At 40.4% G+C, this 25101-nt stretch overlaps 1 protein-coding gene, 1 long non-coding RNA gene and 2 pseudogenes across 2 annotated transcripts; all 4 read right to left on the reverse strand.

Annotated features, from left to right (window-relative positions):
• Positions 1-3418: 3418 nt before the first annotated feature.
• On the reverse strand, positions 3419-7191 carry LOC139632158 (olfactory receptor 4B13-like). Its single transcript, XM_071496952.1, has one exon. It carries the CDS (start codon positions 5175-5177, stop codon positions 4170-4172), a length of 1008 nt encoding a protein of 335 aa, XP_071353053.1. The 5' UTR covers positions 5178-7191; the 3' UTR covers positions 3419-4169.
• Positions 7192-8440: 1249 nt separating this feature from the next.
• Positions 8441-14511, reverse strand: LOC139632159 (olfactory receptor 52D1-like; annotated as a pseudogene).
• Positions 14512-15867: 1356 nt separating this feature from the next.
• Positions 15868-18418, reverse strand: LOC139632401 (olfactory receptor 11A1-like; annotated as a pseudogene).
• Positions 18419-19694: 1276 nt separating this feature from the next.
• LOC139632161 (uncharacterized) lies at positions 19695-20913 on the reverse strand. The gene is made up of 2 exons (XR_011693507.1): positions 20440-20913; positions 19695-19847 (listed from the first exon to the last, which is right to left on the reverse strand). It is a non-coding gene; the product is annotated as an uncharacterized lncRNA (long non-coding RNA).
• Between the last annotated feature and the right edge of the window lie 4188 nt (positions 20914-25101).

Here is a 25101-nt window from a genome sequence, read left to right on the forward strand (position 1 = left end):
CAAACATGGAATCATGCCACAGTACATGTTTTGAATTTATTATCATTAAAACATTATATTTAATACTTTTATTCGGCTGTTCATTTGCTTGGCCGGTTGTACCACTTGACATTTTGGGGGTTTGAGATGACAAAACATAAAATGCATGTATTGTATAAGTTTATGGTTGTCCTATTCATTGTTTGATCCTTCGAAATGTAACAAGACTCCAGCACTGTCTGTAGATCTGGTTAAAATGGCGACACAACAGTTGTTGATTTTGTGTGTACTGCTCCTTACTTATTTTAGCTGGAAACTCAAAAGCTCCAGTAATCAGAGTTACAATGAACATGAAGTTAAGCACTTAAATATGGTTTTCATTGAATAAGTAAAATAAAGACATTGAGTGGATGCATTGTCTTCTGAAGTCTTGTGGAGTCAGGAAGTTGGCCTTGTCTTTTACTTCTGTTCATATCAACTATAATTTGGCCTGTTTCTAGTCTTAAATATGCTACCAAGGATGTTTGAGATTGGACAAGTTGGAGGAACCTATGATGAGGTTTCTGTATCAGGGATTGGTGGGACATATACTTGTGGTATTTGTCATGTATTTCAACCTTTTGGTTCCAAAGGGACAAGAGATAAAATGACTCAGTGTTTCAGTGTGGAATGCTTGTTTTAAATGTTAATTAACATTGTTTTCCCAGTCCCAGGTTTGGGATGGACTGTGATGGACTGACTCCCAATGAACAGGGTCTATTGTGGCAGCTCCTGCTCAAGTTTAAGGACAGTTTTTCATTGTCACAGGATGATGTGGGCTGGACAGATCTCACCCAGCACAAAATTGAAACCAGAGATGTACAGTCCCTTAGGATAAGACCGAGATGCCTTCCCCTGGCCAGGCAGGCAGTAGCAGATAAAGCCCATAATAGGCTGGACTCATAGAACCCTCCATCGGTTCCTGGGCCTCCCCTGTTAACCTCATGTCATTGTTTCCAAAAAGCTGGAGGACAAATGGTGATTCTGTGTGGATTTCAGACTCCTTAATAAAGTGACCAAAAATGATCCTTGTCCCTTCCAGTGTATTGATGAAGCCTTGGACACAGTGGCAGGGTCTTCCTGGTTCTCTTTTCTAACCCAGTTTAAGATCCTCCTCTCCGTAATGCTCCTAACCCCAGTTACAAGACTGATGGTCAAGGGGCTGGTAGACATTCCCCACCACGAGTGTGTTGTATACCTGGACAATGTCCTTGTTCATAGTGAGTCTTTCTAAGCAGCTCTCAGAGTAGGAGCAAAACAGAAGGGGAACAACTATGGAATGTGGGGGCAAGACAGAAACAGAACTATGACATGCATGCTAGAGGACATTCTGAAGTCAGATAGCTGGTGTAGGTGTATAACCTCCAGAGGAAGCGGGAAGGTGTCCAAAGCCCTGCAGTGAGACTCTGAGACTCTGACTGAGATCCCTGCTCTAGCCCCTTCTCCTTCAGCCCCGGGAGGGACGTGACCTAGGAGGAACCAGAAAGCCCCTGCTCATCTGGGAGATTTTGTTTGCCCCCTGTGAGGGCGAGGGGGCAAAAGAGAGGTAGGGTAGGAGGGGGTAATGGACAAGATGACATGTTAATGCAACTGTTATGTTATGAGTGTTACTGTGCTAAGACTGTTATGTTCAGTTAAGGTACAAAGGACTGATTATTGCAGTTACTGAGTCTTCCAGGTTGTCAGTGAATGTATGTTATGCTTAGAGGCTATGGAGCCTGTCAGTTATCACAGCTACAGATGACAGTGATTTGGGATAAGCAGGGAGTGAGGGGGACAGGTTGTTGTTGTTCCTGCTAATTTGGGGAGTGGAAGTTGTTGTAGTCAGTTAATCACAGAGATTATGCTGTAAAACCACTTGGTTTTGTAATTTTAGTGTTGGCTACGACCCACAGAAGCCTCAGTTCAGTCAATTAATAAAGAGTCAGTGAAACAAGCTGAGAACCCGTTGCTTCATTATTAAGGGACATTACAATATAAAACACTGCTAATAATATTAATACTGATAATGATAATGATGACAATAATATATAGTTAGTTTATGGTGCTGCTCATCACTATTTGCTGTAACAGTTCCTTGCTCTGAACAACTAGGTGCTACTGAATCTCAGGTTTCACTGTAAGATGATGATACACTTCTTCATATATCACAATCTACATTATGGTTTGTCCTGACAGACAGTTTATGTTTTGAGTCTTTTGAATTTTTGGTCCATTTCCTGTTTTATTTTGATATTCCTTGTGTTTTGTTTTTATTTCTTTGTCCTGTTTCCCTTCAGTCTGATTGTCTGCCCTGACCTAATGTGTTCACCTGTGTTCCCAGTGACTGGTTCCCAGTCAGTGGTCTGGCCATCCCCTGTTCCCAATCTCCTGTTGGCATTCTGACCTACATCATGTCCTGATCACTCGTGCTCATGCTCCCTAGTCACCAACCTAGGCAACTCCTGCCCGTCCTCCAGAAGGGCTCTGCCTGTGGTTTCATCCCCCTACCTGACCTCTGGAGAGACCACGCCTTTGCCATTGGCCTCCAGCTTGACCTCCAGAGAGACACAGTCCTTGCAGATTTCTTCTGTTTGTATGGCCTCTGCCCACCCCCCCAAGCTGCCCAGCCTGTCTGCCTTCACGCCGCTCCCTGAGCTGCCCCTGGCAATTCTGCCTGCAGCCTCCAGACTGTCCCCCAGAGCTACCCAGTCTGTCGGTCTGGCCTCTGGGCTGTTCTCCTGAGTTGCCCTGCCTTTCTGTCCAGCACTTTAGCTGCTGCCCTTTGTTCCTGAGCTCCTTTCCTCTGCCTCCTGTCCACTTGTCCCTAGATCCCTCCTTCGCACCCACTCCTCCTCCAACCCTTAAGGGAGGAGGCACTGTCAATTGTCCTGATGGACATTTTATGTTTCAATTCTTTGTTTGGACTTTTTAGTGAACTGTTTTATTTCCTGGCTTTGTCCTGTTTCCCTCCAGTCTGATTGTCAGCCCCCACCTAATGTGTTTCACCTGTGGTCTATTACCCTTGCCTGCACTGTGTATTTTTGTCTTCCCCTCTGTCCTTGTCAGTTTGTCTGTTCAGTTGTGCCCTGTTTTCTCCTTTGTCTTCCTGTCATTTCCAGTTCTGTTCCAGAAAAGTTTCCGTTTGTAGTTTCTAGCTCCTGTGTTTTTCTTTTTTTGTTTTTTTTAATTTTGATTTCATTTGGTTTTTCTTTCCGGCCTGGGTTCATGTTAAGTTTCTTCCTGTCATTAAATACATCTTTTCCACTTATCCCATTTTTTGGGTCCTTCTAGCATTGAAACATAACTATATATATCCTACTAGATTACATAAAGTTTCAGGTCAGACGGGGGAGGGGGGGGGGGGGGGGGGGGGTTATTCCTGGTTGTGCACACTTAGGAATGATGTACAACATCCTGCATCAAAGCAATGGGGTAGGATTGGTTAAGGTGTCTGATATTGAAGATCTTGCATCGTAAGTAAGAGCATCTAAGATAAGTTGGATGGTGCCATCTGTTGCATGGCTGAGGGGGGCTGTTTAGACCAGGAGCAAGGCAGTGTCAGTAAAATATGAGACCTTTATAAGATGCTTTGATCACAGGAGAAATTCTACATGTGTTGGTTTTATTACAGGGATCAATACCACACATTATCCACATTGTATTTTCAGAGTTAACGGGTAAAATAATACTTAAGATGACACAATTTTTTTTTTACATGTTTACAAACTGTTTACACCTGTGATTTACTATGGCTTTTACAATATAAATCATCTAAGTCACATCCCAGTGTCTAAGACCAGAATTAGTACATTAACCTTATGATGGTACAGCTCTTTTTATGACAACATGCACAATTCACATCCCTGTGATTCACAGGTAGCAGGTTTAAAAAATGACTTGATCAGTGGAAAGTAAATTTAATTTCCACCTGAAACAAAGAACACAGAAACATTAAGCTTGTGTCAAACATTTAATATGTATTCAGAGAGGTTTTATTTTCCTGCCGTTCTGAGGCTGTTGTTCCAGCCTGAGATTTATTTATCATACTGAGAATGAGAAGGACCTAAAACCTACCACAAAGACTTTGTGTTTTAACATTAATTAAAATCAATAAGTACAGTAATTATTACCAGTTACACAAACAGAATCAAAGTTTTTTCCTCACCTGTTCATCTGATGAAATCTGTAAGATTAAAGGTCCAACACCTCAGCAAAGACCATGCACATATGATGCGTATTTTGGACATTTTCAGTCCATATAGTACAGGGTTGAGGAGTGGCTGACATGTGAGAAAATATAATGATAAAAATATTCGCAGCATGTCAGGTAAACTGTTCACATTAAACCTGCTCTGTAAAACTTCAAAGAAACAGCCAAAGGAGAAGTTTATGAGAGAAAAAAGGTGAGGTGTGCAGGTACTGACAGCTTTCTGTCTGATCTGTTTACTACCAGAAAAACACACTTTGAGGATCTTTATATAAGTGTAAAGGATTAAAGTTACAGGACAAAAGATCGTAAGAGACGTGGCAACAATTCCATAGATGTTGTTGACTTTTGTGTCAGAGCAAGCCAGTTTAACAATATAATAGTTGTCACAGTAAACTTTGTTAATAATGTTCCCACACAGCTGTAAAGGTGAACTCAGAGAGATCGTAACAGCAATCGCAAGAAAAGGGTAAAACCATGTTAGAGTGATCAGCATGGCAACCTTGTTAAAAGTCATATGTGTGTTATATTGTAGAGGATAACAGATGGCGAGGTATCTGTCATAAGACATGATGGATAAATTACATAATTCTATATTTGCATAAGAGTACAAACAGAAAATCTGCAGGAAACAAACTGAAGCAGAAACAGTGTGAATTTCAGAGAGGATCTGAACCAGCAGGAATGGAAACAACCCTGTACTACCATACAGTTCATTTACAAACAGGCTGCACAGAAACAGGTACATGGGTTCATGTAAGCTCCTGTTCATACAGATAACTCCAATCAGAAGAACATTGGCACAGATGATCAGAAGATATAAAGACATAACAATCAGAAAACATAAAAAATTTAAATCGCTGCTGTCAAAATATGCACTGAATGTGAAAGATGAAATCTGAGTTGAGTTTATCATCATCATCATCCTTTTGATTTGTAAAGCAAGTTTTCTTTTGCTGAAGAATTTCATTTTCAGGACAAACACACACTTCCCATTGTCACACTGCTCAGGTGAGAAACTAAACACAGGTAATGACACTACATAAATCAGCTGTCCTGCTGCTGTCACCCCCCTCTACATGAACTAAGACTCAGACTCTGCCTCTTTAAAGCTCACAGCAGCAGACTGACCTCATCATCATCTCTGTTACCTATATATCACAGATTAGTGCTGATTTCTAATTGATGAAAAAAAAATCCCTAATTCCTGGTCTGAAATATTGATAAAATACCACAATAATAAAAAACAAACTGTGTTTTTCCTTTCTTGACAGTGACACATGATGAATGAACCTAATATGTGATCATTAGGAGAAAGATCTTAGTCTTGGGACTTAGGCCCCCTTTCAGTCATGTTCATACAACCTAAAGAGGGTGATCAAGTGTTGTGCATGAATTTGCAAAATGATTTGAATGTGCTAATTTTTTGTGAATGATGAACTGAACGTTTCTGCTTTTAACTAATGAATGTGAATGACACTCACAAAAGAAGCTGTTTGCCAACCACCAAAAAAAAAAAAAACAGAAGAAGAGTTGTGTTTTGGTTTTACTGCAGCATACAAGGATTTATGACACCCAGCATGTGTCCAGTGCAGTTGAGGTCACTTCATATGAACATTTGAGACTTTTATAAACAAATCAGTTCAGATTCCAATGTAAAGAATCTGAATAAACACTCACATCACGCTGAAGCATTCAACCAGTCTTTAGAAAAATCAGTGAGTGAATGATGATCACAACAAATTATTTAGAAATTTTCAGACCATGAACCAACAGCTGCACAGTTACTCCGAGTCAAACTCACAGCATAGACGCATGAAACATACGCATTGGTTTTTCTTATCTTCCAAAAGTAATCTCTGTCTGTGACAGTATAGTAGTAAACAGTTATTCGTGTAGTTTGAGAAGTGGTTATGACTGGGGGCTGGGGATAGCACCTATCTCTTTCAAAGGTACTACTGAAAAACTATAATTACTGCCTGTATGTCACAATGTCCCCTTCCTGAGTTACAGCACGACTGTGTTTTGTGAGGTCATCGTGTCCTTTACCTTTGACCTTTGACCACCAAAATCTAATCAGTTCGTCCATGAGTCCAAATGATTGTTTGTGCCAAAAGTTGAAGAAGTTCCCTGAAATATAATGCCTGAAATATATTGCCTCTGGCTGTGACTGTCACCAACACGGAGGGATAAAAACTGAATAAAATGAATGTGAACTAGTTCATTTTAACCTGTGTGAACTGACCTGAGCTAGCTCTTGTGTACAACTGGTGATCAATCATCCATCCATATTTGTATCAGATGCATCATTCTTCAGAACAAATCTCTGGCAGCTCCTCCAAGTTCAAGATATTGTCAGAATGAACAGGTATACCTGTGCTCTGTGCATTGCCCTGAAGTCAAGTGTTAATTGTGGTTTGTTGATGTGTTGTGTACAAAAGGCACACGTTAGATTCTCTATGTAGAAGTTCTGTTCATTCGCTCTGATCATCACAATACAGTTAGAAGTTATGAATAATACATAATGTAGAAAACAACATTAGTACATAACATGTAGCAATTCATTCATTTGATACTGTAAGTGCATACACAATAGTCCTCAACTGAAGTAGACATTCATGCAACTGTGATCCATCATGTCTGAACTTAAGTCTTTTACTGTAATTTGAAAGGTATCTACGCTGAAAACTGAAGGACCACTGCCAACAGAAGGAGGACCTCATGTATGGAGCACAGTATTTGTTTCCATTCATCTGGTTCATCAGAAAGGAGGCTGCATGGACAACATCCTTAGTTCTCAAATGGATGGTGATGATGATGATGCAAGAAAACCACTTCCAGTTCAGGTGCCTCTGATGGAAAGACAGACCAGTTCTGTAGAAGTTTGTTTAATATTCTTTGTCCTTAGTGTTACTCTAGTGTTACTCCAGTCACCACTTTCATAAATGAAAGTATTTCCAAATTTTACATTTAAAGGATCTTCACCGGACAACAGTTGGCACTGTCCAACCAGAAGTGCAACCAAGAGCAAAATGTGGCTCCTGTAACAGATGTGTGCTGCTGTTACCACTTCAGAAATATAAGCCTTAAAAAATCTTTTGGGTGTACTGAAGATTTGACAGTGAGATTTCAGAACAGTCAAGTTAAGAAAGCAGTAAAGAAATTGATATTTTATGTCCTTTTATGGTCTTTCTTTTGTATAGTGAAGAATAGTTTATGTACATTAGTTTTACTCATATCTGCTGTTACTATTATTGAAATGTGTTTAATGTGCTTTTCTAATTTGTGATTGTAGTTTTGTTTATGGAATTTTAAATAAACCTACTGTGATTAAAGTGTACTGAGAGCATTTTCTATGAACTACAGAAGTATTGCCTGGGTCTTCCAGATTTACCATACACCTTGTGATGAATTTAACAGTACAGTTTGGTGAGTGTTTAGTGTCATTGAAACTGATAATACATAGTACATAAAGTACATAAAACACATGGAAAGCACAAACTAAAATATCTGGCTTTTGATCCTCCATTGTCAGTGTTCTAGGACATTAACATGCAAAACCTCCATCAGTGTGTTGTTGTAGAATCTGTTGATGTTGCTATTGTCAAAATTTATACCAGATATAATTTATACCATAAAACCATCAACAAACTTAGACCAAGAGATTAATAAATACATTTATTGCACCTTTAAAAATCATCCATTTCAACAAGATCATTAACCACCAACAATACTGGAAATGTATGTAATAAAATTTACTAAATTCAGTAACTTTTATAAAAATAAAATACTTTTGTGGATCAAGGTAAAGGTGAACTGTCACAAGTTTGCATAATAAATTGTTCAATTCTTCAATTTTAGTAACAATAATAGAGGTGTTAGACAGCTTCCACTTCAGACCATGCCACCCAAACCAATGGATGGAGACACCATCATCACCAAGGTTGTTCCCCATGGTCTCTGTAGCTCTCTGGGCTGGATGTAGCTGTGCCCAGTGATCCAGACGTTAACCCTGTAATGCCTGACCCCAGAAATAATGGACAGAAAATTCAGATTTCTTGAATCTGGAACCTTTATTTGGCCCTTTCACAAAATTTGAAAAAAAAAAAATTACAAAAAATTATTTGCATATAGGTTTTTCCAAATTTTATACACGATTTTACTACATACTAAAATGCAAAAAATTATGTAATTATAACTTGCTTCAACAGATTAAGTGTTCATGTTAGAATATTACTAAAAAATGTAAAGAAGATGTCACTGGAAAATCGTAAAAATCGCAATTTTCTTTACCTTGATCCAGTGAGTTGGGAACTATCTGAAGGTGGCCAACTTGGATTGTCCCATGTACTGTGTTTGAATTGTTGTAGTGATAAAGGTATCCACAAGGGGTTGGAAGACAAGTATCAGATTGGATATAAGAGGGTTTTGAGTGAAGTTTTTACCATAAGGTGATGCAATAGGTCTCAGAAATGCTTGTATCAAATTTGATGCATTTGGCATTATAGGGTTAAAGTCAGTTTGTTTCCTGGAACTGAGAAGGATTGAATGGAGACCATGTTTCCGCTCATCTCAGAAAAAAATATGATCATAATAAATGGTAAATGGGTACGAATGTATTTCATTCTAGCTTTAATTTCAAGTCTAGAAGTACAGATACATCAGATGAACCTAACAGCACCTGGATCATCCACCTACAGGGAGTTTGTAACATTTCACTGATCTTTGTTTAACATTATGATGCTCAACTAATGTTCAACAGTGTTTATACAAATATTTAACCGACAATTGAACCATTTAATGGTTAAAGTTAGTGAAACAACTGAATCTCAACTAATGACACTCTTTAAGCTCATTTAATACAACACTTCTGTTGTCAAAGCATCATCTTGTCAGATTTGTCATTTATTGCATCTTTGAAAAAAAATTATTGCTCAAACATTGAAGTTTATATTAAACCAAAGATCAGACTTTTACATAAGCTACATATTTTATACATGTTCAGGCCGTAGAGTACAGGGTTGAAGAGTGGCTGACAAGAGAGGAAATATAATGATAAAACAATGCGTAGCATGTTGGGCACATGGATCACAGTAAACCTGCTCTGTAACACTTCATAGAAACCACCACAGGAGAAGATAAGCAGATACGCTAAATGAGATGTGCAGGTACTGACAGCTTTATGTCTGGTCTGTTTAGAACCAGAGAAACACACTTTAAGAATCTTCGTGTAGGTGTAAAGAATTACAGATACAACAACAGTTACTATGGTAACTGTGTAAACAAACCCATAGATGTTGTTGACTGTTGTGTCAGAGCAGGACAGTTTGACAATAGAGTAGATATCACAGTAAACTATATATATATAAACTATAGTGATCAGCACAGCCACCTTGTTAGAGGTCATATGTGTGTTATATTGTATAGGATAGCAGATGGCGAGGTATCTGTCATAAGATGACATGATTGCTAAGTTACAAAATTGTACATTTACATTTATGTGTATAAAGAGAAAATCTGCAAGAAACAAAAAGGCAGTGAAACAGTGTGAATGGCAGAGAGAATCTGAACCAGCAGGAATGGAAACAACCCTGTACTACCACATAGTTCATTTACAAACAGGCTGCACAGAAACAGGTACATGGGTTCATGTAAGCTCCTATTCACACAGATAACCACAATCAGCAAAACATTGGCATAGATAATTAGAAGATACAAATGATGATACATGATGATCATGAAAAACGCATATTTAAAATGTCCAGTGTCAAAGTGGGCAGCAAGAGTGAGATATGAAACCTGTGTGGAGTTGATCATGATCCTGAGGTCACATCCATTTAAATGACGATTGACATTCTGCTGGAGGTTTTCGCAGTGTCATAAAGTGTCAGCAACACATCAACAAACAGTCTGACTACATCAGGATGTCAGCTCATTACAACATATTAGTGAAAAGAGGAAAAAGGTCAAGATACTGTAACTTAAGAAAGCACATGCAAACAGACAGCACACAAACAAAAAAACATTTTCTGACAGGAAGTGATGAACACAACTCAACTTGATTTTGCCATGGTGACCCATGAAATTATTTACCTCAACTGTACGTCAGTGGTGCTGGAAAATTAGGTAATTGTACGTTTTTCTTTTTTATATATTCTGATCACATGATCCGTCCAGATATCTGCTGTTAACTTTTGTTTTCTGTATGTGTGTGTTTCCTCTCTGTAGTACCCTGCTAAATTTGTTTTAATAACATAATTAATATTGTTTTCTTAATATGCCTTCCAATTCAGTCCTTTTATGTTTTGTGTATTCAAATATGTCCTTGGTCAAGTTAATTTTGGATATTAATATGGGTAAATGTGTTTTTTTTTGTAAGACACTGAAATGTTCTATGTTTGCAGTAGACCTTGAATGTCCCAAGTCCGGTCTCTGTTTGTGTATTGGCTAGAGACAGGTGTCAATCAGTTATTATCAATCAATCAGTGTTAAGTTGGGATGAATATTGTAACCTGTCAGATTCTTAGAGGGGTGGGACTAAAACTCAGAACGAGAAACAGACACAATAAGAGACGCAGGTGAAGAATGTTAAGCTCTGTCTAATAAGTTTGTGAAACCCTGTTAAGTTTTTCCATTTCAGTCATCTTAAGAGCCACTGGTTTATAGAAGTACCTTGCTAACCTGTGAAGGAGAGCATATTTGAAGTGTTTTGAGTCAGTACTGTTGCTAAATTAGCACAAACACTGTAGCAGGTTTGGACTGTGGGAGCTATTGTTTGCCAACTCATTTTCATGCTTATTCTGGAGAAGAGACTGACTGTATGATTGTGGGGGAGCACGTTTGTTCACCAAGCTTCTGTGTGAGTGTGGATCCTAAGAACTGTAATAATATGAACATTAATAGACCTGAAGTTTATTAGAGTTTGTGCATCTTATTGACAGAGAACTTCAGACACCGCCACCATGCTGCTGCAGTAGAGGTGCTCAGGACTTTTTGCTGATGGAGAATACCATTTTCATCACATGAATCAAATCCTCAGGACAGGGTTTCTTTGGTGTCCAGCTTACCGCCAGAACAAGGGTTTGCACTGCCAGTCACTAAGAGCTCCCTGACTTTTCCAAGGGACAGTGAGTAATGACAATATTCACTTGAGGTTTCAAAATGAGCTCCAACATGCGTACCAGTGTCATGGTAACATAAACCAAGAACTAAAGCACTAAAACCCAGGGTATAAATATTTTGATTTTATATTTTATTTTGGGTGGAATAAAGTTTATGTGTTTTTGCATTTAATATTTGTGTTCTAACATAGATTCATGTTTAAAAGTCAGGTAATTGTCACTGTTAGAGTTGGTTTAATTTTGATGTCAGATTTTATTAAAAGTTGAGGTTTTACCAAGAGTTGTTGTCGTGAAGGTGTAGCAGCAAAATGTGCTTAGTGATGTAAAGAGTCTACTCAATAAGGATCTGACTGCTTCAGTTGGAGCTCTGAAGGGGTGCTTAGGGCTTTGCTCAGCAGCTAGCCTGTCTCACTCTGAACTGTGCAGCTGCCAGCAGAGTCCTGGAGAGTAGATGAGGCATCTCACCAATGACACTGAGCGACTACTTCATTAAAACCTATCCTCAGATGCCCCCTGCTATTCAGAGTGAGTTAGCTCAGGACCATTTCCTCCAGGCCTTGCTACTAGCCAACCTGTGCATCCAGACACTTTTGGCTCACCCCAGGTCTTTCCAGGAAGCCTTGGGAGTGGCGGCAGAGAGGAAGATGTTGTGTTCTTCATCCCAGAGAACACGTGTGACAAATCACCAAAGCTGTGATCTGCAACTGACAGCATGGCCATTGTTATGCCTGACCAAGGAGGAACCTGGCATAAAAGTGACTTCCCCTTTTCCCCTCTCCCAAGAAAAGGCAAGTGACACAACAATTTGCAGTCCGAACACAATTATTTTATTCTGATTTGAGACAGAAGGATCATATGCAGAAACAGACAGAAGTCAAAAAGACATACTGTAAGGGATTCAGAAAATGCCAAAACTAAAATCTAAAGATGGTCCACTGGAATCAAAACGTAATACAGTATCTAGAGATGAGGCACTACAGATGAGGTCAAAAAAAAAAACACATTACAAAATTCAGACGAGAGATGCAGAGCCCTTGAGGGGGCAAAGCAGGCAAAGAATTGTCTGAGCTGTACCAGCGCATCAGGGGTCATCATCGGAGAAAAGACCATAATGCTTTGTAAAATAACAAAAGTTGTTTTTTTTATATATATATATATATATATATATATACATAAAGGACAAAAGTATTCTTGTGATTTCAATAATATAATATTATGTAGCTGTAAAACAGAAGAAAATGCAATAACCACTTATTTTGCACAAACATGAGTACTCTTGAGTGTGTGTACATTCTGTTCTTCCCTAAGAACAAATCCCAAATAAGAAAACATTGGTGAATGTGAGAAACTTCGTGAAAAGTGCTTGAGTGGGTTTTAAGAAAAAATTTCTTCTTAAGAATGGTTGGTGAATGAGGCACATGGAGGGGGGTTTTCCCTCCTGTGTCCAACCTTGAACTGGATTGTGACACTGGGTAGAAGATTGCTGGTGCGCCCCAGTGACTGTTGAGGGGACATGCTTTTCTGTGCAGGTGGACACAGGATCTTCAGCAGCCCTGGTGGGGAACAGTGAACAGGGTCTATTGTGGCAGCTCCTGCTTGAGTTTAAGGACAGTTTTACATTATCACAGGATGATGTGGGCTGGACAGATCTCATCCAGCACACAATTGAAACTAGAGATGCACAGCCCCTTACGATAAGACCCTTCTCCTGGTCTTGACTCATAGAACCCTCCATCAGTTCCTGGGCCTCCCATGTTTTCATTGTCCCCAAAATGCTGAAGGACAATTGGTGGTTCTCTGTGTATTTCAGACCCCTCAACAAAGTAACCAAAAGGTTCCCTATCCGCTTGACAAGGCCCTGGACACCATGACAGGGTCTTTTTGGGTCTCCTCTCAGGACCTTTATCACCCGCAGAGGCTTGTGGCAGTGTAAGGTCCTCCCATTCAGTCTCTGTAATACTCCTGCCAAATTTAAGAGACTGATTGACAAAGTGCTGGCAGACATTCCCCAACAGGAGTATGCTGTGTACCTGGACATTATCCTTGTTCATGGTAAGTCCTTCTAAGCAGCTCCCTGATCCCTCAGGCATGTGCTGGAGAGGGTAGCAGAAGCAGGACTAAAACCAAACCCCCAGATGTGCTGCTTTTTGAGGCTTGAGGTCACATTCGTGGGCCACTGGCTGGGAGAGGGCAGTGTTAGCACCATGAATGAGAAGGTGCAAGTGGTGAGAGACTGGTCAACCCCCAGGTTTGTGCAGGACCTGAAAAGCTTTCTGGGTCTAGCTCCCTTCTAGAGAAGGTGTGTTAGTGGGTTTTCCTGCATAGCTGCACCTCTCTTCGACCTGTTGTAAAAAGGGGAGACATTCTTGTGGACAAAGGAGTGCCATGAAGGATTCACATCACTGCAGAGAGCCCTTGTGGAGGCCCCAGTTCCTTCCCTACCTGGCCCCTCCCTGCCTTTTGTCCTTTACACAGATGTGGGCTCAGGTGGTGTACTGGCCCAAGTGTCACCTGGTGGAGAGACAGTGGTGGCATACCCCAGCAGGACATTCAAAAAGGCCGCTACTGTGTCAGCAGCACAGAGCTGCTTACAGTGGTCAGCATTTCAAATATTACCTCGGGGGCCACCAGTTCACAGTGAGGACTGACCACTCTGCCTTACAGTGGCTCCTATCTTTCAGGGAACGAGAGGGCCAGGTGACATGCTGGATCAAAGAAAGGTGAGAAGAAAGGTTGTTGGCCCAGATGGGCTTTCAATCCAGTTGTGGATGTGGCAGAGTAGGAGCAAAACAGGAGGAGGTCAACTGCGGAGTGCGGGGTCAAGACAGAAACAGAACTATGACATGCCTGCCAGAGGATGACATTTTGAAGTCTGAAAGCTAGTCTGGGTGTATAACCCCCAGAGAAGAGGGGCAGGTATCCAAACTGACCAAAAGTATTGACCCAGCATACAAGTTCCTTGCTGCCCTGCCCTTTTCCTGGGAAGACTTAACCCTTTAAAACCGAATGTGTCGTCGGTGACACATTTGCGCAGGCGCACTTTGGATTACCATAACACTGTAACGGTTTGAGCGATCGGAAAACTTCCAACGGTTTCTGAAAGCTAAGACCTTGCGCTTTATAGGCATATAGATGTCATTATGGTAATTTCACTCCCACTCCTACCATGAAACCGGGAAAGTGCCCCGAATACAGAGACAGCAGAGTGGAGAAATACAGCACATTACTGATGGAAAATGTTAGCAAAACGGCCTTCCTGCGCAACAAAACCTCCGTGGACGGTCACAGATGGGTTTGAGGACGAAGGAGCAACCGAAGGAGCAACCTCCGAGGAAGAAAGGTAACGTTAGACGAGTTGAATTTCCAAGTTGAATTTCTGAATGAATGAAGCTCTCTCTAACTTTTCTCTATCTAGTTTTTACTTTCCTTACGTTATTGTATGTGTAAATCAACGCTTGTATTGTGTGGTGACTTTTTTAGAATCATGCAACGTTATGTTACAGAGTCTTGTTTGTGTAACAAGTTATTCTGTGTGTGTTATTACATGCACGTGTCCACCACATTTTTATGTTTCGATGAGCTATTAGATAATTGAATCTCCCTTCGAGGATGAATAAAGTTCTATCTATCTATCTATCTATCTATCAGAGGTCATATTCAGGGCCGTAGAGCAAGAAGCCGTGGGGATGCTGGAGGCTCCGGTGATGGTGTTAGGGACCGTAGCCGCTCACCGCGTCATCAAAGGTGGAAGACCAAGGCAGAGCCTGATGATGGAGTCCCTCAATCACTGAGGTTCAACCCCAAACGCACCCCAGGTGTCCAACCCCCTCTCAATATGGGCCACACAAAGTCTGACAGAGCCAGCATGGGGCGACGGTGCTGCAAGCTCCGTAAAAGGAGCACTCCCTGGAAGTGTCAGGAAGGTGATGTGTGCCTGTGTCTGCAGCCAGAGAGGAACTGCTACTGGCAGCACCACCAAGGTGTTTGAGTCCGCAGCCAGAGAGGAGCAATTGCCCTGTGTGGGGAAACAACCCCTGTATATAGTTTTATTTTTTTCATGGTCTGTTATGCACTACAGGTTTATTGTAAGTTCACAAATTATATTGTGAATGGTTCTATACTTTTCAAATTTCAGAAAACCTGTTATTCATGTACAGTTTCAGTGTTTTTTCTTTATTAAAACTCTAAAATCAAATTCCCTCTTTGTGTTGTCCCTTCATTTAAACTCTTATTGCAGTGTTAGACCATGCAGTAAATTGAAAATAACTGCCAGATATTGAAAGTTCCAAGTATTCTGGAGACATGGACAAAAGCACTTACTCACAGGACATTTTCTGACCTTTTTATAGTCAAAATAAGCAAGGTACTCCGGGCGGCCATTTTGAGGCTCAGGTGTCAAAGGGTTAAGGATTACTAAAGACACTTTTTTTTAAATGCGGAACTTACTTTCATTGAGCTTTTGACTGTTCTTTGGAGACAATCCTGGACTGGCTAAGCAAAGCTCCAATTCAGCTCCAAGTCAAATTTTTTTCTGTCCTTTCACCACAATCCTTTGTCAAGCTGAGCCTCAGCTTCAGGTCTCCAGCTTCCAGCCCCAGCTTTGGCTCCAGGTCTCCAGCCCACAGCCCGAGCCTCAGCCTCAGCTTCCTGGCTATCCAGGGCCTCTGTTGTCCAGTGACCATGAGCCTCCCCTGATCCCCCTGGCTGATGTTTTGCCTGTTTCAGCATAGGGGGGTCTCAGTCAATACTTCGTCTGTTCCTGGGTCGACCGCCCTAGCTGACACATCAGCTGTTCCATCGTTGGGGGTCCCAGTCAACATTACACCAGCTCCTTGTGTCCTGTCGGCAGTTCAGCCAACACCTGTTCCTTGCATCTTGTTGGTTGCCTGAATGACCCCAGCTCCTGGTTTCCAGTCATCTATCTGGCCATCCCCTCTCTCTGATCTCCTCTTGGCAGTCCAATCCAGAGAGTATCAGTCTTATCTGCGATTCCAATCAAGATTTCCAAATTCATTCCATGGACACGCAGCAACGTTTTAGATAAAGAGGATATCAGGCCCATATTCTTACTCGGGCCCACAATAGAGCACTATCACTTGAAAGGAGGAACGTACACTGTCCAAAACTTTAAAAAGTGCAAACTCAAAAACCTTACTTTGTAACTCACTACAGTAAGGAAGCCACCCCGATTAAACATATTAACAAAAATTGGAACATCCTTAAAAGTAACTCTTCTTTACGAGAGATATTCACTGAGCCTTCAGGGATCAGATTCAGAAGGGCTACTACGATTAAAAAGTAGTGAGGAGTTACCTCCCTGCTCCTAAATGTGACACTTGGCTTTGTCAACCTAAGGGCAATTTTCCCTGTGGTAACTGCAATTATTGTGAAAAAATCCTTTGTGTATAGATTTATCAACAATCCATACACAATGATCTACCATCAATAGTTCAATTGCAATACCACCCATGTCGTTTATCAATTGGAATGAACTTATGGTTGTTTCTACCCTAAAAGGAGACTAAGGGACAGGGTAGCTGAACATAGGTATGCCATTCAAACTGGAAATATGAACTATCCTATGGCCAAACATTATAGAGAGGAACAACATGTGAAGGATAAAATCCTACTAGTGTCAGGCATTGAAGCCTTTCGTCTCAATGCCAGGGTTGGGGATAAAATCAAACACATCAAATAGACAAAGGCATATTGGATCTTTACCCTTAAGGCCACCAGGTATCCTGGTCTCAGTGAGGACTGTGACCTTTCATCTTTCTTGTAACTACTGCCTTTTTGAACTGTGGCAATTTCCAGGTGAGGTGTGCAGGTACTGGCAGCTTTCTGTCTGATCTGTTTACTAACAGAAAAACACACTTTAAGAATCTTTATGTCAGTGTATAGGATTAAAGTCACAGGACAAAAGATCGTAAGAGACGTGAGAACAACTCCATAGATGTTGTTGACTGTTGTGTCCAAGCAGGCCAGTTTAACACTCTAATAGTTGTCAGAGTAAACTTTGTTAATAATGTTCCCACACAGCTGTAAAGGTGAACTCAGAGAGATCGTAACAGCAGGGTAAAACCATGTTAGAGTGATCAGCATGGCAACCTTGTTAAAAGTCATCATGTGTTATACTGTAGAGGATAACTGATAGCGAGGTATCTGTAATAGGACATGATGGATAAATTACATATTTCTATACTTGCATAAGAGTACAAACTGAAAATCGGAAACAAACTGAAGCAGAAACAGTGTGAATGTCAGAGAGGATCTGAACCAGCAGGAATGGAAACAACCCTGTACTATCATACAGTTCATTTACAAACAGGCTGCACAGAAACAGGTACATGGGTTCATGTAAGCTCCTGTTCATACAGATAACGCCAATCGGGAGAACATTGGCACAGATGATCAGAAGATATAAAGACATAACAATCAGAAAACATAAAAAATTTAAATCGCTGCTGTCAAAATATGCACTGAATGTGAAAGATGAAATCTGAGTTGAGTTTATCATCATCCTCCCTTTGGTTTGTAAAGCAAGTTTTCTTTTGCTGAAGAATTTCATTTTCAGGACAAACACACACTTCCCATTGTCACACTGCTCAGGTGAGAAACTAAACACAGGTAATGACACTGCATGAATCAGCTGTCCTGCTGCTGTCGTAACAGGTCTCAAATTGAGAGCCTGTTATTAGAAGAGAATATTCTGTGAAACAGGACAAAAGACCAGACAGTCAGCAGGTAGCTTCTGCTCATTGCAGCTTCACTCAGCAGACTTTATTGCCATATAAAGCAAAATATCTCCTTTTAACACTTCATTTCATACATCAAATTCAGTATCCTTAATTTCCCAATATCTTTTTCTCGAAACAAAACAGCATTATATATAACATTCCCTTTTTAATTACAGAAACTGTACACACTTATTTAGTCTTTCGACTTAGCTCATATGCAGTATATCACTACCAGAAAATTGGTGCATCCTCACACTTTCAAGTCACATCTGAGAAATAATTGAAACATGCCTGACATCTATGTGAAAGTGCGTTAAGTGCATGAGCTGAAGGCTGACTAACTAGTTGACCATAAACCATTTTGACATGTAAACCTGAACCTTGAAACAAATAACATTAACTTACACACATTTATACAAATAAACCATCTGCTCCACAAAATTTAAATGTACTAAAGCCCAAAACCGAAGTCTTTCTGTGTTTCGTTAGCTTTAGCATAAACGCATGTGGCTCGTATCACTTTTGCCAGGAGGAAAATAAACTCACCTTCATTCTACCTCTCTCACAAATCATACACATTAACATTTTCCATCCCAACATTTACTCAACACAAAGTATAAATGCTGGACAGTATCAAAGTGTACATCATTTTTCTTTTTAAACTTAACCAACCTGTAAAACAGGACAGAAGATCAGACAGTCGGCAGGTAGCTTCCGCTCACTGCAGCTCCGCTCGGCAGACTGAGGAAGCATGCAAACGTCCGTCAGCAGAAGAGTCCCCACTGGAAACAATGCGCTACACTGCCATCCACTGGGAACACACCACTCGCAGTGTAAAGTCATCAATAGACGACTGGGCATGAAGAGGGATCAGAATGGACCTTAAATGGGGCCCAACTGGGCTATTTATCTGAGGCCCACTTAGGTCCCACCTGTGTGCCCGTAAGAGGGATCTGACTGGGCTTTAAGTGGGACCCAAATGGGTTACATTATGGGTTTCTTCGCAGTTTCCATAGTAGCCCCACCTGTGTTTGCCCATATAGGCTTAAAGTGGGTTCTGACTGGGTTTCAGGTGGGGCCCAACTGTGTAAGCTACACAAGATCCATACAGGGCCCATATGTTTGCCAATATGGGCTCGAAGTGGGATCAGAATAGACTTTAAATAGGACCCAAGTAGGCAATTTATCTGAGACCCATTTAGGCCCCACCTGTGTGACTTTAAGAGGGATCTGACTGGGTTTTAAGTGGGGCCTAAGTGGGTGAGTTCTATCAGACCTATGTAGGCTCCACCTGTGTGTTCCCACGTGGCCTTTGATTATTAAGAGAGGCTAATAACCCATATTTCAGGTGGGATATTCATATTTAAGTAAATACAAAAAAATAATCCTACAATTTAGTAACAAAAAACACAATTTAAAGTTGTTTTTCAATGAGCGTGTTTAATAAAACTTGTTTTAAACATAAAACATTTGAGATGCACTTCTTTAAAAAAAGAGGAAAAGAATGGGTCAGATCTTAACCTTTGACCTCCAAAATCTAAGCAGTTCAAGTCCAACATAACACCTGGGTGGTCATGCAAATTCTTACAGCTTACGTTTACACCTACTTGGACAGTTCCTGTTGGCATGTTACCCCACCCTCCAATTTTTTTTCAAGCTCTCTCTGAGCTCTGACTGTCCTATTTCTGCCTCTGTCGCGGGCTCTGATGAACCACTTGGAGAGGGCCCTCTCTGCATCCTTGTGGGTAATTCCTTGAGTCAACGTGTTCCTCTTTAGTGCCCCTAAAAATAAATCACAAGAGCCAACTTAGTAACTCAAGCCTGATTTTTACATTATGAAACCATATCAGATGAGTACAGTCCAATGGATTGACCAGCACAATTGTCTGATCTAAATCCTATTGAGCATTTTTGGGAAAAGCTATTATTAGTGTTGCAGCAATAAACAGGTAGGTTCGCATCCTTTTATTTCAAGTGCTTCATACAAAAATAACAGATAATTTCTTCACAAGGTAGCCTTCCTGAACTCAAAAACAACTGCTCTACATGATGAAGTACATGATGTTCACGTTCTTTCTTCACAGGAACTCACTTAGCAAAAAGAAGAACTCCTGCCAAACTTGGCACCGAGAAGCACCACCTGCTGGCAAAATAAATGTAGCGCATCTCTTTATCACTTAACTGCTTTTTACACTTAGGTAAAACCATTTTAACCATATTTTTTAGAATGCTGTACTTACACAGTACATGAAATGGAAATTATTTATCAATTCAAAAGGATTTTTTGTCACCTGTTTGCATAAAAATAATTTATTAAAAAAAAGAAAATGATGGGGTCCCTTCTTTATCATCACTGAATCAATGGATCACTCACATTAGGTGTATGAGAAGTGTCCTGCTACCCAATCACACAGTATGTAAGTGCAAGTGTAACCGGTCTCCCCTGCCACGAGCTCAGAAGACCTTCCTGCGTTGTGTTGTGTTGTGTTAATAAGTTGAACACGACAAGCCTCTTTTCAGCCAGCAGGGGAGGATTTATTATCTGTGTACAGTGACATATGTGTTAGTACAGCACAGCACTCTTTTCATCCAGTCTCACACACCTTTAGAGGGGAGGAGAAATAGCAACCACATGAGAGACTAGCACACTACCATTAGCTTAGCTTACGCTCGCGACTTCAACTCACAGAATGCCGTGCAAAACGCACATACAACCACACACACAGCAACACACACATACACCCGTTCAACAGCAAGAACCATGGTATAAGAACCGTCCGAGAATGGCATAAGAAAAATACACATTTCGAAACTTTTTCTACATATTTTAAACAAGAGCACTCTCTAGCCTTACCTTTCCTCAGCAGCCATTCTGGCGGACTGAGAAAAGCGGCACGACGTAAACAGGATGTGACATCAAGGGAAGAGTCACATTACCAAAATAAAACTAACAAAAATAAAACGTCCCACAAAAGAATATCGATATTGTGCCAAATTTAAATATTTTAAGATAGAAAGATAAAGGAAGTTACATTAGGTAACATAAACTGAAATTTACATCACCATAGCAACAGAGTCTCAGTCTGATCTTAAAACCTTTGGGGGACTCAGGAGAATTCTGAGTGGAAGAGAAAATGATTTGTGGATACAGGTCCAGACCTTTAGACAAACCCGAGCATGACCTGAGACCCTGAACTGTGACTGCAGCACACTCACCTGACAGGTACAGGTGAACATCTTCAGGCCTGAAGCTTCTACAGAACCATGTTCATCCATCAGTGGAACTTAACACTGATCTGGTCCAGATCTCGTGGCTCCAGATCTTCATGAGACTTGAATCAGTCTTAGATCCAACTACAGGTTCTGAGGACCTGAGACAACATCAAAAAGATGCAGCTCTTGGAACTTGTTCTTGCCATGACGTCCAAAAAGGTTGAACTGGAGTGGCAATTCATTGGACATGAGGAATGCCATCATTCTTCTGGTGGCATCATCCAGTGAAGTACCTCCTATTTCTCCAACCATAGCAATCTGAGTGTATGGAATGAAAGGCACAGGAAAGAAAGAAAAGAAATCAGTTAACAGCTGAGATTATATTTCAATGCCAAATACAAATAAAATTAAATGTGAATCAGAGTTTGAACTTACAACTCCAGACATTAACTCTGAGTCACGCAGCTTCTCGTTCATGGCCTGTACATCTTGGATCGTGGTCAGTGGAAATACTGCTCTTGCAGGTGGTTCCACACTGGCACGGTTGCTTTCTGCTTCAGCAGTGTATTTAACATTTTGCCATGTCCTCTTTGAGTGTCCTTCACTTCTTCCAGGTGAGTTACCAGTTTTACAAACATGGCTCCTTCAATGTCACTGTGGCTGCTCACACTTCAGGAAGTACTAGGGCTTCAAACACTCAGGGTCACGCTGGGGCTTCGAACACTCAGGGTTGCACTGGGGCTTCTAATACTCTAGGCCGCACTGGAGCCACTCACTCTTGTGGTGATGTTAGGCTTATATCCTACTACTGTACGGCTGCCAAATTCAGGGGGAGGAGAAGGTGGCACTTGGTCCTCATCACATGGGTCAGGTTCCTCCTCACTTGAAAGAACCTGGGTTCTTTTGGCTGGCCTACATTAAGGGAAAATATATTTTAGCAAATAATAAAAAACTTGAACACTTAAAGGTTACTATAAGGTTACTACTAAGACATTGCCATGTCTTAGTAAATATACTGGGACAACATTAGCATTAATTATCAATTACACATTATTGAAGGAGTGGTCTCGTTTTGGAAAGTTAAGTCAGCTTGTAAACATTAGAATTTGGTGGCCCCTAAAATGTATCAGTGTTGTCTGTTGGTCCAAGTATTACAGGCATGCATACACATAAAAGTTTAGGGAAGCACAATAAAATATGAGCCTATAATGGCCTATCACTGAATATTGTTATATATCGATATTATTGTATATGTTGTTCGATATGGTTCATGATGAAACTGTGCAGCAACTGGCCTGGCACTACAGATGAAAATTAGTCTTTTGGCCAGTTGTGACATATTTACAGCAATTAACAACATAACAAAAAAATTATGAAAAAAGATGTTTGGGCCAGTTGAGAAATCGAACAATTACTAAATCCCCAATGAAGTTTATGGTTCATTTCAGAGCACTGTTGTATTTTGGACAGTCCAAAATGTGAAATTATCAGTAATCTCACATTTGACAGCCATGACAGGCAGGAAATTTTTAGTTATCATGTTGGCTGAAAATTGAAAAAATGAAATTTTTTAATTCAGTTGCAACCCTACAACTGCCATTATACTGCTACAAAACTGTTAAAATATGCAAAATCTTCCTTTTAGGTGCTGTGAAGCTAAACTATAAAATTCCACTGAGGACAGTAACAGGTTTAGTTACATTTACATTACCTTCTTTGTCGCTTCTTTGGTACATCATTGTCTGTTTGTCAGATGTAACCCCTGCTCGTGCAAGCTTACGTTGAGCATCTCCATATGTACTCTGGTTACTGGTGATGCCCACAAAATATCAGATGCTCAGAGACCTTCAAAAATGTACAATACAAAGCATCATTGCAGGCAATGGAAAATCCATACTAAAAAAATAAAATACACCTGACAAGCATGTGTTTTATTGGCCAAAATAATAAATTTCCTTTTACACACATACATACAACAGCATGTCCCTCTTATATCCAAGAGATAAGGTACTGTGTTGAATATAAGTTTGACGGCCAAAGCAAAATTTGAATCACATTTATTTAAATACATTGGTTAGTTGTTGATAAATGCATTGAATTCAAAGTTGATCTCTAAATGGTCTCTAAATTCTGCTGAATGTATTTGCCATTACACTGTAATGGCAAAATTGTCACACATTTCAAACTATTTTATTTTGCACATTGTGCAGCCATAAATTAAATCAGGGTTCAAATTACACAATTGGTTAAATTCATAAAATGAACAAGCTTAAAATGAATGTGAATCACAGAGCCCTTTATCCCTTTATAAAAAATTATTCACTGAACTAATTTACAGAGCACTATATACAACCGCCATCTCTCTCTCTATCTCTCATACAAACCTCATCCACTTACTTGTGTTTTGTTAATTCTGACAGACAATTGTATACTCTCCATTTTAAGACACATATAAGCTTGCTCAGAAGGTATACTGGACATAAATCAGTGTTTCCTCTAGGATTTTACAAAACTAAATAAAACTATAGCAATATATATCCTTAACAGCAATAAGAAAACAGCTCAATAAAACGCTGGATAATTTGACGTGTATGCACTAAATGCACAACATGAAAGCACACAACAAATACGCCCCAGCTTATAAAAAGCCTGTCACATCCCTTGACAATGGAGCATGTTAAGAGTGACATGTGAACAGCCATTCATCTATTGCTCCATGCCTGGCTCATTGAAACAGCCTATTATATCCCTGGATGTGGAGTGAGCACATGAGTGCTGAAGGAGAGGGAATTATAAACAAAAAAGGACATGTCAGCTCACTGGCAGCAGTATGGCAGTGTTTTGGAGCTGCCCAGCGGGTTGAGACACTTTAGGAGGTTTATTATTTAGGGTCCAAAGTAAGGGTAACCAGTAGACTATTATTGTGTGTCTGCCCCAATTCTGAAGCAGTGGTACATTGTACTTTGTACATTATGTAGCGGTACAATACATTTCTTTCATTCACTTTCACGGGCCATTAGATATGTACACACCCGCTAAAGCAGTCGATTACAATTTTAAAGGAATGATTGTGCCTTTCCAGGGTATATACAGAAATCCTCCAACCAACGCAACATTGAGTTGCAACTGTTTTAATCTGCAACTTTTCTAACTTTTACACTGATTTTGAGATTTATAACACTACACACTCTTGGCCAATACAACAGAATAGTCATCAGAATAGATTTCGGGACTTAGGGATTTTGAACACATATTGCATTTTTTTTACTTCTTGAATAAAAAATTAAAGCATTCACTACATGAACTGGTTATGCCATTACAACCAGTGAATGGACTTGAACCTGTTTAATACCAGTGTCTAGACACCACAGAACCTCCACTCGCAGTGTTGGTGTGGCACTCATAGTCACCCGGGGATCTGCCGTTGATGTAGCCGTAACATTGGTTTGGATGGTGGCACTGGTTTGTGGTGGTGTAACGGTAGCAGCAGCACAGAATGTACAGATTGATAACTGCTCTCCGTGTATTCCAGATTTATGGCTAGTGCTTTGCATACGCGGAGAGCGTTAACCACCATTCAGCTGATATTGATGTTTTTTTTACAAACCGAACAGTAAGTCTGCCGGTTATTCCCTACGACAGGCCTGAGCCAGTTTTTAAACGCCAGGTCCTCTAGCCAGTTGTCTGAGAATTTGCATTTGCCCATGATGATGTTATGTTTGGTTGTCTGAGCGTTTAAGATAGGCCTAAGCAACTAAACCTGAGGAGTGTGACAAGCCAGCCAGTATCCAGTTCAGTGTGCAAAATGTTTGAGATGTCGAAC

Source organism: Trachinotus anak, unplaced genomic scaffold (assembly GCF_046630095.1).
Source record: "Trachinotus anak isolate AG129_WGS33_773 ecotype Australia unplaced genomic scaffold, CSIRO_AGI_Tana_v1 ptg000014l, whole genome shotgun sequence".
Taxonomy (NCBI): Eukaryota; Metazoa; Chordata; class Actinopteri; order Carangiformes; family Carangidae; genus Trachinotus; species Trachinotus anak.

What these genes read in the sequence shown, in the direction of transcription:
- LOC139632158 (XM_071496952.1), bottom strand. Translation starts at nt 5,177, where the DNA reads ATGAAATTCTTCAGCAAAAGAAAACTTGCTTTACAAATCAAAAGGATG.